At 40.1% G+C, this 16931-nt stretch overlaps 1 protein-coding gene across 3 annotated transcripts in view; it reads right to left on the bottom strand.

Annotated features, from left to right (window-relative positions):
* LOC133609500 (A-type potassium channel modulatory protein DPP6-like) overlaps positions 1-16931 on the bottom strand; it is a 464599-nt gene that overhangs the window by 20453 nt on the left and 427215 nt on the right. For all 3 annotated transcript variants that reach the window (XM_061965112.1, XM_061965111.1, XM_061965113.1), the window contains exons 9-16: positions 14347-14501; positions 14188-14285; positions 6443-6566; positions 6333-6371; positions 6141-6248; positions 2692-2783; positions 2575-2622; positions 2384-2502 (exon numbers count right to left, since the gene is read on the bottom strand). In XM_061965112.1, coding sequence (XP_061821096.1) covers positions 2384-2502; positions 2575-2622; positions 2692-2783; positions 6141-6248; positions 6333-6371; positions 6443-6566; positions 14188-14285; positions 14347-14501 — 783 coding nt within the window. The remainder of the gene's footprint in view (positions 1-2383; positions 2503-2574; positions 2623-2691; positions 2784-6140; positions 6249-6332; positions 6372-6442; positions 6567-14187; positions 14286-14346; positions 14502-16931) is intronic.

Genomic DNA, 16931 nt, shown 5'->3' with positions numbered 1-16931 from the left:
CCAGTCACATAATATCTACGGCTTTTCACACACACAAGTGGATGCAAAGCATACTTGGTCAACAGCCATACAGGTCACACTGAGGGTGGCCGTATAAACAACTTTAACACTGTTACAAATATGCGCCACACTGTGAAAAACAAATACCCAGAATCCCTTGCAGCACTAACTCTTCCGGGACGTCCAAGCTGCTGTTTTGAGGCATGTTAAAAAAAATAATGCACTTTGTGACTTCAATAATAAATATGGCAGTGCCATGTTGCCTTTTTTTTTTTTCCCATAACTTGAGTTGATTTATTTTGGAAAACCTTGTTACATTGTTTAATGCATTACAACAAAATTAAGCATAATAATGTGTTACTTCCACGACTGTATATATCGGTATCAGTTGATATCGGAATCGGTAATTAAGAGTTGGACAATATTGGGACATCGGCAAAAAAGCTATTATCGGACATCTCTAAACCTAATTGCTATTTGTCTCTCCAAAATTGTGATTCGATTTGCAGTTTTAATATTTTATACATAAATGATAAAACTGCAGAAGACATGTTACTTTTAGACTGTCAGTCAACATATTCTTGTTTTAAGGTGCTATACTTTAAAATAATATGCAATAATCTACTTAAAAAACATTTGGCGTTATGCAGACAAACTCAGAGCATGTGAAGTAATAACCAATAAAACCAAACAGTGAGGTTATTTTTCAAATTTTGCTGGACGATCTAGTGTCCCACAAATTGCAGATGAACAATATCGTCAGCATAATTTTATGACCAAATTAAGCACTACTGTAATCACAACATATACCGTATTTTTCGGATTATAAATCGCTCCGGAGTATACGTCGCACCGGCCGAAAATGCATAATAAAGAAGGAAAAAAGCATATATAAGTCGCACTGGAGTATAAGTCGCATTTTTTGGGGACATTTATTTGATAAAACCCAACACCAAGAATAGACATTTGAAAGGCAATTTAAAATAAATAAAAAATAGTGAACAACAGGCTGAATAAGTGTACGTTATATGACGCATAAATAACCAACTGAGAACATGCCTGGTATGTTAACGTAACATATTATGGTAAGAGTCATTCAAATAACTATAACATATAGAACATGCTATATGTTTACCAAGCAATCTGTCACTCCTAATCGCTAAATCCCATGAAATCTTCCTCGTTGTCGCTCCTGGTATGCGCCGCTCCCTTTCTTTCTGCTGCTCGATCGCCGTTTTCTGCTGCATATTTCACTACGTCCAGCTTGTAATCTGCAGTATATGATTTCCTTTTCGGTGCCATTTTTGTTCAGCACTTCTCAGTTTTTATAAGTTACCGCCAATGTTGTAGCAGTGTGCTGTGTAGCAGTAGCAGTTAGCATCCCATGACCCACAATGCACTTCTGCCATGACCCGCCCCCCGCCAAATTCTTATTGGTTGACGTGTGTGTGTGACGATTGCTGACATTTGCTTCGTCTCTTACGCGAATGAGATAAATAATATTATTTGATATTTTACGGTAATGTGTTAATAATTTCACACATAAGTCGCTCCTGAGTATAAGTCGAAAAATACGGTAATAATGCAAGTAAGCATTTAAAATGGTATTTCTTTTTCCTGTAGAATTGTTTACCATTGTACTGTAATTGAAAGGTAAATAACATTTATTCTAAAAATATAAACAAACTAAACAATGAAATGCATTTTCATGTCTGTGAGCAAAAATGTACCTCATATAAACATTGAAGATTTTAAAGAGCTTTTTTTTTTCAGTTGGAAAAACGAGGTCGAGGGCGTTGTCTTTTTTCCCCCCGCTGCCATCACGGCATTCTTGCTCGTTCGTCCATGTTGATGGGCTTTTATTGCCCATTCAATTTGAAGCCGAAATATTCCTACAACGGGTCATTTGTAACTGAGGTGCTCTGTGGAACAATTTCCCTTGTGGATCATTCAAGTTTGTCTAAGTCTAAGTTTGGCTTTGTACAGTAATCATATTTTTTTCCGCCTAATTTTTGTTACTTTGCAGAGGCAGTGTCTGTAAATCCTGGGTTAGGGTTTCGCTCTCTCCCACTGAAACAAAGTTTGTGGATGTCTGAAAAGAAGGCTCACTGTGTTCAGTTAATTCTACTTTTAAAAAAACGCGGTCAGGTCGCTGAGAGGCTCAACAATTCTGATTGGCCAGCATGTCTGTCACTCAAATGCCGGTGACAGCGTAGAAAAAGCTTCCCAAAACCTCCGCCTTTTGCGGTTACTTTATCGTACTAATCAAAACCTCGATGTCGATTTGATGTCACTTGATCGCGCAGCCCTCGTGTACAGTAGCCAAAATTCTAATCCCCAGTACGGTTGCTCCCCTAATGTGACAATGTTCACTGAGCATCACCTTGGCAGTGTAGCAGGAAGTAGCCCATGTTGTGGCAGAAGGAGCCGCCGATGTAGCCGCAGCTGTCGGACAGGTCGCACGTCAAGCAGCGGCGGTTGAACGAGCCAAAAGTGTCGGCACTGAAGACACAAACCCCAAAAATCACACCTAAAATTCCGGCGTCACTCAGAAAAACATTCGTCAAGTCACACCTGTACAGATGTCTTTGCTTAGGGCCGGCTTCTGTGCTGAGGAAGTATCTAGAGGATGGGAAATATGCTTGAGTAAAAACAAACCACGATGAAAGAGAAACCTGTACTGGAGCTCACATGAGCTGGCTCTCCTCGTCGTAGGCCAGGACTTCTGTGATGTCCCAGTCTCCGGACGTGATGGACTGCAGCGTTTCCACACTGGTGTTGGGCTGCAGGTCCACAAAAATGTAGAATATTATTCCCCATTCTTTATCATCTTAAAGGGGAACTCCACTTTTTTTTTTGGAATTTTGCCTATCGTTCACTATCATTATGAAACACATGACAACTGATGGATTTTTTTTAATGCATTCTAAATATTAAACATATTCAATCAAAAGTCCGCTTACAATGGAGCCTATAGAAGCCGCTCTATTCTGCCTATAAAGCCTTTAAAAAAACATATGCGTTATGTAGTAACAGGCACATACAGTTGTGGTCAAAAGTTTACATACACTTGTAAAGAACATAATGTCTTGGCTGTCTTGAGTTTCCAATAATTTCTACATCTCTTTTTTTTTTTTGTGATAGAGTGATCGGAGCACATACTTGTTGGTCACAAAAAACATTCATGAAGTTTGGTTCTTTTATGAATTTATTATGGGTCTACTGAAAATGTGACCAAATCTGCTGGGTCAAAAGTATACATACAGCAACATACATTATCAATTTTGGTGATGTAGAAAAGTTAATATTTGCGTATTTTAATCATTTTAAGCATACATGGCGCATTAATTAAAAAAATGCATCAAGAAGTTTGCTTCTTTTTCTTTCTTTAACATCACTGATTATTACTCAATGCAGACTTTAAGAGACAACAAACATAATACCACACCACTTACTGTACAATGTCTGCTGTCATTAGGATGCTGACTGATAGACTGTTAGATCAGTGGTTCTTAACCTGGGTTCGATCGAACCCTAGGGGTTCGGTGAGTCGGCCTCAGGGGTTCGGCGGAGGTCAAGACACACCCGACTCATCGTGTAAATACAAACTTCTCCCTATCGGCGTATTACGGATACGGCAACAGCTGACTGGTTTGCAGGTGTGTAATTTGTTGTGAGTAGAGATGTCCGATAATATCGGCCTGCCGATATTATCGGCCGATAAATGCGTTAAAATGTAATATCTAAAATTATCGGTATCGTTATTTTTTTTATTAAATCAACATAAAAAACACAAGATACACTTACAATTAGTGCACCAACCCAAAAACCTTCCTCCCCCATTTACACTCATTCACACAAAAGGGTTGTTTCTTTCTGTTATTAATATTCTGGTTCCTACATTATATATCAATATATATCAATACAGTCTGCAAGGGATACAGTCCGTAAGCAAACATGATTGTGCGTGCTGCTGGTCCACTAATAGTACTAGCCTTTAACAGTTAATTTGACTAATTTTCATTAATTACTAGTTTCTATGTAACTGTTTTTATATTGTTTTACTTTCTTTTTTATTCAAGAAAATGTTTTTAATGTATTTATCTTATTTTATTTTATTAATTTTTTTTAAAAGTACCTTATCTTCACCATACCTGGTTGCCCAAATTACGCATAATAATGTGTTAATTCCACGACTGTATATATCGGTTGATATCGGTATCGGTTGATATCTGTATCGGTATACTCAGTGGCCTAGTGGTTAGAGTGTCCGCCCTGAGATCGGTAGGTTGTGAGTTCAAACCCCGGCCGAGTCATACCAAAGACTATAAAAATGGGACCCATTACCTCCCTGCTTGGCACTCAGCATCAAGGGTTGGAATTGGGGGTTAAATCACCAAAAATGATTCCCGGGCGCGGTCACCGCTGCTGCCCACTGCTCCCCTCACCTCCCAGGGGGTGATCAAGGGTGATGGGTCAAATGCAGAGAATAATTTCGCCACACCTAGTGTGTGTGTGACAATCATTGGTACTTTAACTTTTTAACTTTAACTTTAATTAAAGAGTTGGACAATATCGGAATATCGGCAAAAAGCCATTATCGGACATCCCTAGTTGTGAGTTTAGGCACTGTGTTGGTTTTGTTGTTTGAACAAGGTGATGTTCATGCACGGTTAATTTTATGCACCAGTAAAAAAACATGGTAACACTTTAGTATGGGGAACATATTCACCATTAATTAGTTGCTTATTAACATGCAAATTAGTAACATATTGGCTCTTAACTAGTCATTATTAAGTACTTATTAATGCCTTATTCTGCATGGCCTTATTATAACCCTAACCCTCTAACCCTGACCAATTAACTCTAAATTAAGTCTTTACTACTTAGAATATGTTCCCCTAGTGTCCAAATAACTCTAAATTAAGTCTTTGTTACTTAGAATATGTTCCCCATACTAAAGTGTTACCAAAAACATATAACTTTGTCTTGAATTTGAAAAAAAAAAATAAACATTTTATTTTTCACTAAAGAAGGGTTCGGTGAATGCACATATGAAACTGGTGGGGTTCGGTACCTCCAACAAGGTTAAGAACCACTGCGTTAGATGAAGAATGACTCATAATCCTTGCAAAAAAAGGGGGGGTGGAACCAAGCGTCTTTTTGTGTCGTTCTCGCCATTTCCAGGTCTAATTTGGCTGTCAAAGTGTACCAACTTGTCGGAATACGTCCTCAGCCTTCTTCTATCCAGGTGACAGGCATGATTTATGATCTAGAGCAGGGGTAGGGAACCTATGGCTCTAGAGCCAGATGTGTCTCTTTTGATGACTGCATCTGGCTCTCAGATAAATCTTAGCTGACATTACTTAACAGGATAAGTACTGAATAATTCCGCTGGTAATCACAGTGTTAAAAATAACGTTCAAAATATAAAACATTCTCATGCATTTTAATCCATTCATCCGTTTTCTACCGCACCTGCTCAAGAAGTCGCATTAATGGTAAGAAGTATTTTATTTATTATTGGTTAGCTTCAGAATAACAATGTTATTAAAAAGAATGAGAGACTTATTATACTCTAAAAATGTTGGTCTTACTTAAAAATGCACGCATTTAGTCCAGCGCCCCCCCGCGACCCCAAAGGGATTAAGCGGTAGAAAATGGATGGATGGATAGCTGTATTCAGTGTTAAAAAATATTAAATGGCTCTCACGGAAATACATTTTAAAATATTTGGCTTTCATGGCTCTCTCAGCCAAAAAGGTTCCCGACCCCTGATCTAGAGTAAACTTACAGGGAGCAGGGAAGCGAGGAAACAGCACAGAGGAAGTGATCACGGCGCCGCTATAAATAATTTGTCTGCGTTAGCGCTTATAATAACAATATTACTAATACTTGGTTAATATTCAAGTCACGAAATTTAAGTGGAGTTTTGTTGGTGGTTTTTATTTGTGGTTTTTGGGCAGAATAGAGGACCTCCCATTGGCTCCGTTGTAAGCTGACTTTTATCTGTTTATTTACGAGTTACAATGTATTAAAAAAAAAATCTGTCTATTGTTATGTCTTTCATAATGAGGCAAAATTCCCCCAAAAAAGTGCAGTTCCCCTGCATGTTTATGTTGCAGGAGTGACTCGTATACCTGCGAGATGGACATGGAGATATGGAAGAACTTTCCGCGGCCTCCTTGCGGGATGGCCCGCGTGAAGAACAGCTTCAGACCGTCTTTGGAGAACAGCGGCTTCTCGTTCTAAAAGTGGCGACCGCACATAAGGTGTCACACTCACTGGAGCGGTTCGAAAAGCTCCTCTTTAGATGGACGTCGACATCTCACCTGTCTGTGGAGCCACCCCTCGCTTTCATCCTCGTGTTTCTGCAGAGAACAAAAGGACAGGTTGGCACAGGACAACTCGGATGCGCTTTATTTACTCCGCGCGAGCTGACCTTGGTGCAGACGCCCGTGGTGGCCTCACACAGCGTCAGCATGGAGATGTTCTGCGCTCGGTTCAGCCAGTTGACAGCCAGTTTGGTGGTAGTGGCCCATTTCACCATGGTCACGTAGAACTCTCTGACATGCATGGCAGGACAACATTACACACATAGTCATAAAAGCACACATTGTTATTCCAATTTATCTTCTCAAGAGTAGTCAGTGTAGCGCTTGCAGAGTAATAGGGCTGTCAATGTGTTAACTAATGCGATCAATCACAAAACACTAACACATTATTAATGCATAAACTTATTTTGAGCGCACATGCACCTTTACCTTAACGCAGATGGTTACCTGAAAGGTGGAACAGGTTACTTTGTAGTTGGTGATCAAGTCAATGCAGGTACAACAGGGTAGCCACTAGGTCTTAAAAGCAACAATTTGAATATAAGGACTTAAAATGCCTAAAAAGGTCTTACAAATCTACCGTATTTTTCGGACTATAAGTTGCAGTTTTTTTCATATTTTTTGGCCGGGGGTGCGACTTATGTGTGGAAATTATTAACACATTACCGTAAAATATCAACTATTATTATTTAGCTCATTCACGTAAGAGACTAGAGCAGTGGTTCTTAACCTTGTTGGAGGTACCGAACCCCACCAGTTTCATTTGCGCATTCACCGAACCCTTCTTTAGTGAAAAAAAAAAAAAAAAATGTCAAATTCAAGACAAAGTTATATGTTTTTGGTAACACTTTAGTATGGGGAACATATTTTAAGTAACAAAGACTGAATTTAGAGTTTTTTGGATACTAGGGGAACATATTCTAAGTAACAAAGACTTAATATAGAGTTATTTGGTTAGGGCCAGGGTTAGAGGGTTAACGTTATAATAAGGCCATGCAGAATAAGGCATTAATAAGTACTTAATAATGACTAGTTAAGAGCCAATATGTTATTAATTTGCATATTAATAAGCAACTAATTAATGGTGAGTATGTTCCCCATACTAAAGTGTTACTATGTTTTTTTACTGGTGCATAAAATGAACCGTGCATGAACATCACCTGCTGTTGCCGTATCCGTAATACGCCGATAGGGAGAAGTTTGTATTTACACGATGAGTCGGGTGTGTTTTAACCTCCGCCGAACCCCTGAGCCCGACTCACCGAAAGTATGCGTTGCATTCACTTGTGTGTGTGAAAAGCCGTAGATATAATGTGACTGGGCCGGCACGCAAAGGCAGTGCGATCTTATCGGACATCTCTAATGCTAGCGTTTTATAGATAATTTTGTAGGTATACCATATTTTGGTACTTGATGCATGTTAACGTTAGCAGTCCAGAATTTTAAACACATTTTTCGGTACATACCTTAGAGTAATATATTTTGTTTTTTGACGCATGTTACAATTAGCATGCTAGCTTTCTCAGCTAATTCAACAGGTATACACCTCAGTGTCATATTTTGGTGTTTTACTAATGCTAAATATAAGCATGCTATAGTTAACATAGTACTGTTAGTATGCTAGCTTTTTTACCTCATTTTTATTGTCACTTGACGCTATCTGGCCAGCATGCTAACTGTTAGCATTTCAGTTCGGCTTTAACTTACTCAGTGGCGTAGTGGTTAGAGTGTCCGCCCTGAGATCGGTCGGTTGTGAGTTCAAACCCCGGCCAAGTCATACCAAAGACTATAAAAATGGGACCCATTACCTCCCTGCTTGGCACTCAGCATCAAGGGTTGGAATTGGGGGTTAAATCACCAAAAATGATTCCCGGGCGCGACCACCACTGCTGCTCACTGCTCCCCTCACCTCCCAGGGGGGGTGATCAAGGGTGGTGGGTCAAATGCAGAGAATAATTTCACCACACCTAGTGTGTGTGTGACAATCATTGGTACTTTAACTTTAACATGTCCAAATTGTGTCCATAAGTGTGAAGATTTAGAGCAAGTACCATTCTTCTCTTGCACTGGAATCCTCTTCCACCCTTTTGTGATGACATCACCGGTGGATGTTGGACACCGTGTGCCCCCCCTTCTCCCCTCTCTTCCTGCCACTTGAGGATTCCCCACAGGTGCTCCATTAGGTTCAGGTATGGAGGAGACATACTTGGCCACTCCATCACCATCACCTTCCTCAGCAAGGCACTTGATCATCTTGGACGTGTGTTTGGACTGGGGGAAAAAAACTGCCATGCCGCCCAATTTCTGCTTCACAATGTCACAGAACATGTTGCCACTCATATTTCTCCTCAATTAAACGCAGTTGCCGGCAGCACTCGTGCAGCCCCACTGTGATGAAAGCCACCACCAGCATGATTGACTGACTGTCGGCACGGCACAATCATTTTGCTGCCCACTTGTGTTGACATCTTTTTTAGACTATAATGTCTGTGTTGACACATTTTCAGTGGATAGTAGATCTATACAAGCTGTACACTGACTACTCTAAAGTGCATTGAAGTTCATTGTCCCTTGACAGACCAAAACACTTTAGGGCACAGGTGGAAGAGTAAAGGCCCGGGAGCCAGATCTGGCCCGCCACATCATTTAATATTGCTCACTGATCATTTAATGTGGCCCGCCATATCATTTAATATTGCTCACTGATCATTTAATGTGGCCCGCTAATCATTGAATGTTGCTCGCCTATCATTTAAAGTGGGCCGCCACATCATTTGATATGGCTCGCAAATCATTGAATGTCGCTCGCTGATCATTTAAAGTGGTGCGCCACATCATTTAAATGGCTCGCCGATCATTGAATGTCACTCGCCAATCATTTAAGGTGACCCACCACATCATTTAATATGGCTCGCTAATCATTGAATGTCGCTCACTGATCATTTAAAGTGGCCCGCCACGTCATTGAAGTGATCCGCCACATCATTTAACGAGGCCCGTCATATCATGCAAAATAGTTTGCGGATCATTTAAGCGGACCACCACATCATTTAATGTGACCCACCAATCATTTACAGTGGCCCGCCACAATATTTTAATATGTCTCGCCGATCATTGAATGTTGCTCGCCGATCATTTAAATACGGCTAGCCACATCATTAAAGTGGCCCGCCACGTCATTTAAGTGGCTCGCCACATCATTAAAGTGGTCCGCCATGTCATTTAAGTGGCTCGCCACATCATTAAAGTGGTCCGCCATGTCATCTAAGTGGCTCGCCACATCATTAAAGTGGCCCGTCATATCATATAAAATGATCCGCTGATCATTTAAGCGGACCGCCACATCATTTAATATCTGCCACATCCTTTATTGTGACCCACCGATCATTTAAAGTGATCCGCCACAACATTTTAGTATGTCTCGCTGATCATTGAACGTTGCTCGCCAATCATTTCAAGTGTCCCGGCACATCATTTAAGTGGCTCGCCACATCATTAAAGTGGGCCGTCATATCATGTAAAATGGCTCGCTGAACATTTAAGCGGACCGCCACATCATTTAATGTCTGCCACATCATTTAATGTGACCCACCGATCATTTAAAGTGGCCCGCCACAACATTTTAATGTGTCTCGCCGATCATTGAATGTCGTTCGCCGATCATTTCAAGTGGCCCGCCACATCGTTTAAGTGGTCCATCAATCATTTAACGTGGTCGACCACATCATTTTACATGGCTCGCTGATCATTTAAGTGGTCGGCCACATCATTTAAAGTAACCACCCCCACATCATTTAGTTGGCCTGCCACATAATTTCATGCAATAGGCTGAAAATAACAAAGAGCTTCTGTATAAATGTGATGTTTTCTTTTGATTTTGACAGAAAAAAGTATGCCTGCAATTGCATACGTTCTACACTTTAATATCTGATCATGCAACAAGATGTCCTAAGCATTTTCTTTTGGTTAATACATTTAAATACTTTGATATCTGTTTGTCACTTTGACTCACAATTTCAAAGTAAGTTATCCACCAATCTGGTCAATCATTAAAAAAGGTTTCCTATGCAAATTGTGTACTAAGGCTATTTTACGTTCTCATATATATACAGGACTGTCTCAGAAAATTAGAATATTGTGATAAAGTCCTTTTATTTTCTGTAATGCAACTAAAAACATGAAATTGTCATACATTCTGGATTCATTACACATCAACTGAAATATTGCAAGCCTTTTATTATTTTAATATTGCTGATTATGGCATACAGCTTAAGAAAACTCAAAAATCCCATCTCAAAAAATTAGAATATTTCCTCAGACCAAGTAAAAAATAAAGATTTATAACAGCAAAACAAAATCAAACATTTGAAAATGTCAATTAATGCACTCAGTACTTGGTTGGGAATCCTTTTGCACGGATTACTGCCATCAATGCGGCGTGGCATGGAGGCAATCAGCCTGTGGCATTGCTGAGGTGTTATGGATGCCCAGGATGCTTCAATAGCGGCCTTTAGCTCATTTGCATTATTGGGTCTAGTGTCTTTCAGCTTCTTCTTCACAATACCCCACAAATTCTCTATGGGGTTCAGGTCAGGGGAGTTGGCAGGCCAATCGAGGACAGTAATGCCATGGTCAGTACACCAGTTACTGGTGGTTTTGGCACATGTTGGAAAATGAAATCATCGTCTCCATAGAGCTTATCAACAGATGGAAGCATGTGGTGCTCTAAAATCTCTTGGTACACAGCTGCATTGACTCTGGACTTGATGAAACACAGTGGACCAACACCAGCAGCTGACATGGCTCCCTGAACCATTGCTGACTGTGGGAACTTCACACTGGATTTCGAGCTTCAAAACTTGGATTTTGCTCCTCTCCAGCCTTCCTCCAGACTCGAGCGCCTTGACTTCCAAATGAAATACAAAACTTGCTTTCGTCTGAAAACAGGACTCTGGACCACTCTGCAACTGTCCAGTGCTTCTTTTCCATAGCCCAAGTCAGACGCTTCTTCCGTTGTCTTGAGTTCAGGAGTGGCTTGACCATGGAAATACGGCGACATGCTTCCATCTGTTGAAAATATCTATGGAGATGATGATTTCATTTTCCAGCATGATCCAGCAGTGCCAAAACCACCAGTAACTGGTGTACTGACCATGGCATTACTGTCCTCGATTGGCCTGCCAACTCCCCTGACCTGAACCCCATAGAGAATTTGTGGGGTATTGTGAAGAAGAAGCTGAAAGACACCAGACCCAATAATGCAAATGAGCTAAAGGCCGCTATTGAAGCATCCTGGGCATCCATAACACCTCAGCAATGCCACAGGCTGATTGCCTCCATGCCACGCCGCATTGATGCAGTAATCCGTGCAAAAGGATACCCAACCAAGTACTGAGTGCATTAATTGACATTTTCAAATGTTTGATTTTGTTTTGCTGTTATAAATCTTTATTTTTTACTTGGTCTGAGGAAATATTCTAATTTTTTGAGATGGGATTTTTGAGTTTTCTTAAGCTGTATGCCATAATCAGCAATATTAAAATAATAAAAGGCTTGCAATATTTCAGTTGATATGTAATGAATCCAGAATGTATGACATGTTCATGTTTTTGGTTGCATTACAGAAAATAAAGGACTTTATCACAATATTCTAATTTTTTGAGACAGTCCTGTATATATATATATATATATACATATATATATATATATACACGTTGGGTCAGGAAAAAACACAGAGGCTATTTCATCCCTACAAGCCTGTTTCGCAGGTTTCCCTGCTCTTCAGGGGATTTTCAGATTTCCCTGCTGACGAGCAGGGAAACCTGCGAAACAGGCGTGTCGGGATGAAATAGCCTCTGTGTTTTTTCCTGACCTAACGTATATTTCGCTCTACCCCGGTATTGAGCACTGTATAATGGATAAACCACAGAAACCTCGACTATGTTGACCTGCTCAGTGGCCTTGTGGTTAGAGTGTCCGCCCTGACATGGGTGAGTTCAAACCCCGGCCGAGTCATACCAAAAATTAGAAAAATGGGACCCATTACCTCTCTGCTTGACACTCAGCATCAAGGGTTGGAATTGGGGGTTAAATCACCAAAAATTATTCCCGTGCGTGGCTACTGTTGCTGCTCACTGCTCCTCTCACCTCCCAGGGGGTGATCAAGGGTGATGGGTCAAATGCAGAGAATAATTTCGCCACACCTAGTGTGTGTGTGACTATCATGGGTACTTTAACTTTTTAACTTTATATATATATAAAACTGTTACAAGCGGCCCTCTTAACCCTTGTGTAATGTTCATATTGTTGTTACTCAGCCAGCGTTTGTGGGTCTGAAGGACCCGTTGCATTTTGTGGCTTTTAATGCCTCACAATCAAACACTTTTATGTCAAAATACTGAACAGATGTTTACCTTATCCCAATAAACATCTGTTCATTATTTGACATAAAAGTGTTTGATTGTGAGGCACTAAAAGCCACAAAATGCAACGGGTCCTTCAGACCCACAAACGCTGGCTGAGTAACAACAATATGAACGTTGCACGGAAAATTTCTCTGCCAGTTTCTGCATCCCACAGGGATTCTTCTTTTGTGTTTCTGCACCTGCAGTTCCCACACAAGGTTGCAACATTGTTTGTCAACACTGTCTGCTCTCATTTTCTCGCACATTTGACCCTCTGATGTTCTGTGTACCTACACTCTGTCCTCCTCCTGTCTAGGCCTGCTGTGTGTGTGTGTGTGTGTGTGTGTGTGTGTGTGTGTGTGTGTGTGTGTGTGTGTGTGTGTGTGTGTGTGTGTGTGTGTGTGTGTGGTACACAGAACATCAATTTCCACACTTCCGGACATCTTATATGTAATAGAAATGTGTAGGGGGGGTGTATGGTGTGTGGTTAGGGCTGTCCGATAATGGCTTTTTGCCGATATCCGATATTCCGATATTGTCCAACTCTTTAATTACCCATACCGATATCAACCGATACCGATATATACAGTCGTGGAATTAACACATTATTATGCCTAATTTGGACAACCAGGTACGGTGAAGATAAGGTCCTTTAAAAAAAAATATATAATAAAATAAAATAAGATAAATAAATTAAAAACATTTTCTTGAATAAAAAAGAAAGTAAAACAATATAAAAACAGTTACATAGAAACTAGTAATTAATGAAAATGAGCAAAATTAACTGTTAAAGGTTAGTACTATTAGTGGACCAGCAGCACGCACAATCATCAATCAATCAATCAATGTTTATTTATATAGCCCTAAATCACAAGTGTCTCAAAGGGCTGCACAAGCCACAACGACATGCTCGGTACAGAGCCCACATATCATGTGTGCTTACGGACTGTATCCCTGCAGACTGTATTGATATATAATGTAGGAACCAGAATATTAGTTGGTGCACTAATTGTAAGTGTATCTTGTGTTTTTTATGTTGATTTAATAAAATAAAAAACAAAAAAAAACGATACCGATAATAAAAATAAAAAAACGATACCGATAATTTGCGATATTACATTTTAAAGCATTTATCGGCCGTAATATCGGCAGGCCGATATTATCGGACAACTCTATGTGTGGTCATTAAATATGTATTCTGATATATGTTCTTCACAGAAAATGAGCCAAAGTCAGTGAGTCTCAGTTTGAAAAATTAATTAATTGTATCATTTTTCTTTTAATAAAAAATGAAAACGGGTCCCACAGACCCGAACATCCCACAAGGGTTAAGGCAGCTATATTGCAACGTGGCTCAGTAAAAACACATTTCACGCCTCTTAGAGATACTGTAACTGTTGTAATTGGAAGATAAATAATATCACTTCCATACTGTTAGCGCTCCTCACCTTAATCTTGGGTCATCGGGTCTCCTCATCTCGATGGTGTGTGGAGGACCATTCAGGTTGACCACATACAAAGTGATAACCGGGTTCTCCTCTCCAGCCTGAAAAGTGGGGGGGATTTTAGCCAAGTGACGCCGTAATTCCAATAGTCCCAGGTGCAACCTTGGGGTAGTGGTACTCCTTCCCCGTGGGGTACGGCATGCCAGTAAACATGGGCAGCTCCATCTTGGGCACCAGGCTGTCGTTGATGGTCGCATACGCTAACCTCGCGCCATCCGGAGACCACCAGTGGGCGACGTGGGAGCGGAAAATCTCCTCTGGAATAATAATCACAACACGGCCGTTAAAGATATGAAGACGGCAAACGAGGAACACATTTTAATTACATGGCCGCGGGCCAGCACGCTAACACTGTTGTCTGACAGCCAACAAGATAGAAGATGTGTTTAATGGCCTTTAATTAGAAGTACATTTTGGTTTGTGGTCTCCCTCTCGCCCCTTGAGGGGATCCGTCGGTGCCAACATCGATAATTTGTGAACATTAAACAGTTTTATTAAGAAGATGGCACAACTAGTGCAGACCTCCGCCAAGGCTTAGCGAAGTGATGCAGTCTCTTTTGATCATTCTCACGATGTTCACGTGTTTTTTTGCAGCACCAGCGGAGGAGGTACGTTCGCCGCAGACAATTGGTGCCTTGCTGAAGGATACTTCAGCTCGCAGATGCATGACCCTGATGACTGCTAATGGGTGAGCGCCACCACGCTGATGTGCACTTAAACGCTAATGGCCGCTCTGACACATTCATGGAACGAAAGCCACGAATGTTCACACTTGAGGGTCAGTACTCTGGGTTGTCGGTTAAGTACTCTGATTCAGACCTAAAATTAAAAGAGCGAATGACGCACACATTTGTGCAGGGGTGTCAGCTTAATCCATACCTGCCAACTACTCCGGTTTTCCCGTAATTAGTACGGTTTTCATCAACCTATTCCGGGTTACGGTTGCAGTGATAAAAAATACAGTTTTTCATTAATTAAAAAAAAAAAAGTTTTTAAAAGTTTTATTCACGAAATCGCGTAACAACAATGACAATCGACACTGCTTCCCGTAACTTCCTATCGAGCCATTCCGAATGCCATGCGCCAGGCTATTTATAGCACCGCTGCCAAGCACGAGGCACCTGTTGCCATTGTTTCCAAACGAGCGAACGATCATGGAATCAGCCGGAGAAAAATCGCAAACGAGTCTTAAACCGGAAAGAAAACTGCAGTCATTCCGTGAAGAATATTCAAAAGCCTATCCGGGAATAATTATCCGTTCCAAAAAGGGTGACAACTACGCGAATTGCACCTTGTGCAGACAAGATTTTTCGATCGGACACGGAGGAATTAGCGATGTAAAAGACCACGTTGGGACAAAAAAACACAAGTCTAATGCCGTTGCTAGCGATACAAGTGGAAAACATTCAACGTTTTTCGGATTTTAGCCACACAAAGGTAATGACACCAATGTTATCTATTGGAATTGTTTAGTACTGTTATACTGTTAAAAGTGTTTATACTATTTATGCTTTCAAGTCCAAGTTGAAGAAATCTTGTTAAATGTTGACAGCATAACTACCAAAATACAGAAGTATGTCCTTAATATTTTTGCAGTGCTATTTCTGTTGAAAAGTTCAAATGATTACATTAGAGATGTGATGTGCCACTTTTCAAGTGTCTGATGGCTTAAATTAATTTTCATTAATTTTTCATATTTTGAATTCTTTTGAAAGGCTTACAAAAAAACTACATTTGAATTGTAATTCCATGCTATTGACAGGAGTATTAATTTTAATGAAGTTAGCTTACCATGTTTACAGTATGATAATTGTGATAGAAATGTGAATTTTAGGCACAGAATATTTTTTACAATTGAACAAGGCAGTAGATTATACAAGCTTGGATAGAAAGTTAATAATGACACCAATTTTTTTTTCCAATGGAATTGTTTAGTACTGTTTTACCATTTGTTTACTGTAAAAAGTGTTTATACTGTTTATACTTTCAATTAACAAATTGAAGTCTTGTGAAAGGTTGACAGGATAACTGGTATTAACTGTCAAAATAATTTCAAACTATTGAAGTTAGCTTACAGAATAAACATGTCAATCAACCCATATGATTTTTGCTGTAATATTTTTGTTTTGAAAAGTCACTGTGACTGATAGCAAAGTGATGGTTTTAGCAACATTTTCACCTGTCTGAATGCTAATAATCATTTTGCGTCGGCCTGAACCCCCCACCAGGACTTTGTCCTGGACCTACCGGGGCCTGCGGCCCCTGGACCCTGGCTACTAGGTTTTTCTGATTTGAAAAGTTGGCAGGTATGTTAATCCGACCTCAAAGGGGGCCGGACCAGTAAACTCATCGCAAAATGACATCGAAGTACCGTATTTTTCGGAGTATAAGTCGCACCGGCCGAAAATGCATAATAAAGAAGGGAAAAAAAACATACATAAGTCGCACTGGAGTATAAGTCGCATTTTTGGGGGAAATTTATTTGATAAAACCCAATACCAAGAATAGACATTTGAAAGGCAATTTAAAATTAATAAAGAATAGTGAACAACAGGCTGAATAAGTGTACGTTATATGAGGCATAAATAACCAACTGAGAACGTGCCTGGTATGTTAACGTAACATATTATGGTAAGTCATTCAAATAACTATAACATATAAAACATGCTATACGTTTACCAAACAAT

The sequence above is a fragment of the Nerophis lumbriciformis genome, linkage group LG07 (genome assembly GCF_033978685.3).
Source record: "Nerophis lumbriciformis linkage group LG07, RoL_Nlum_v2.1, whole genome shotgun sequence".
Lineage (NCBI taxonomy): Eukaryota > Metazoa > Chordata > Actinopteri > Syngnathiformes > Syngnathidae > Nerophis > Nerophis lumbriciformis.
The sequence above is the reverse complement of the archived record's forward strand: the minus strand, read 5'-3'. Positions and strand labels throughout refer to the sequence as shown.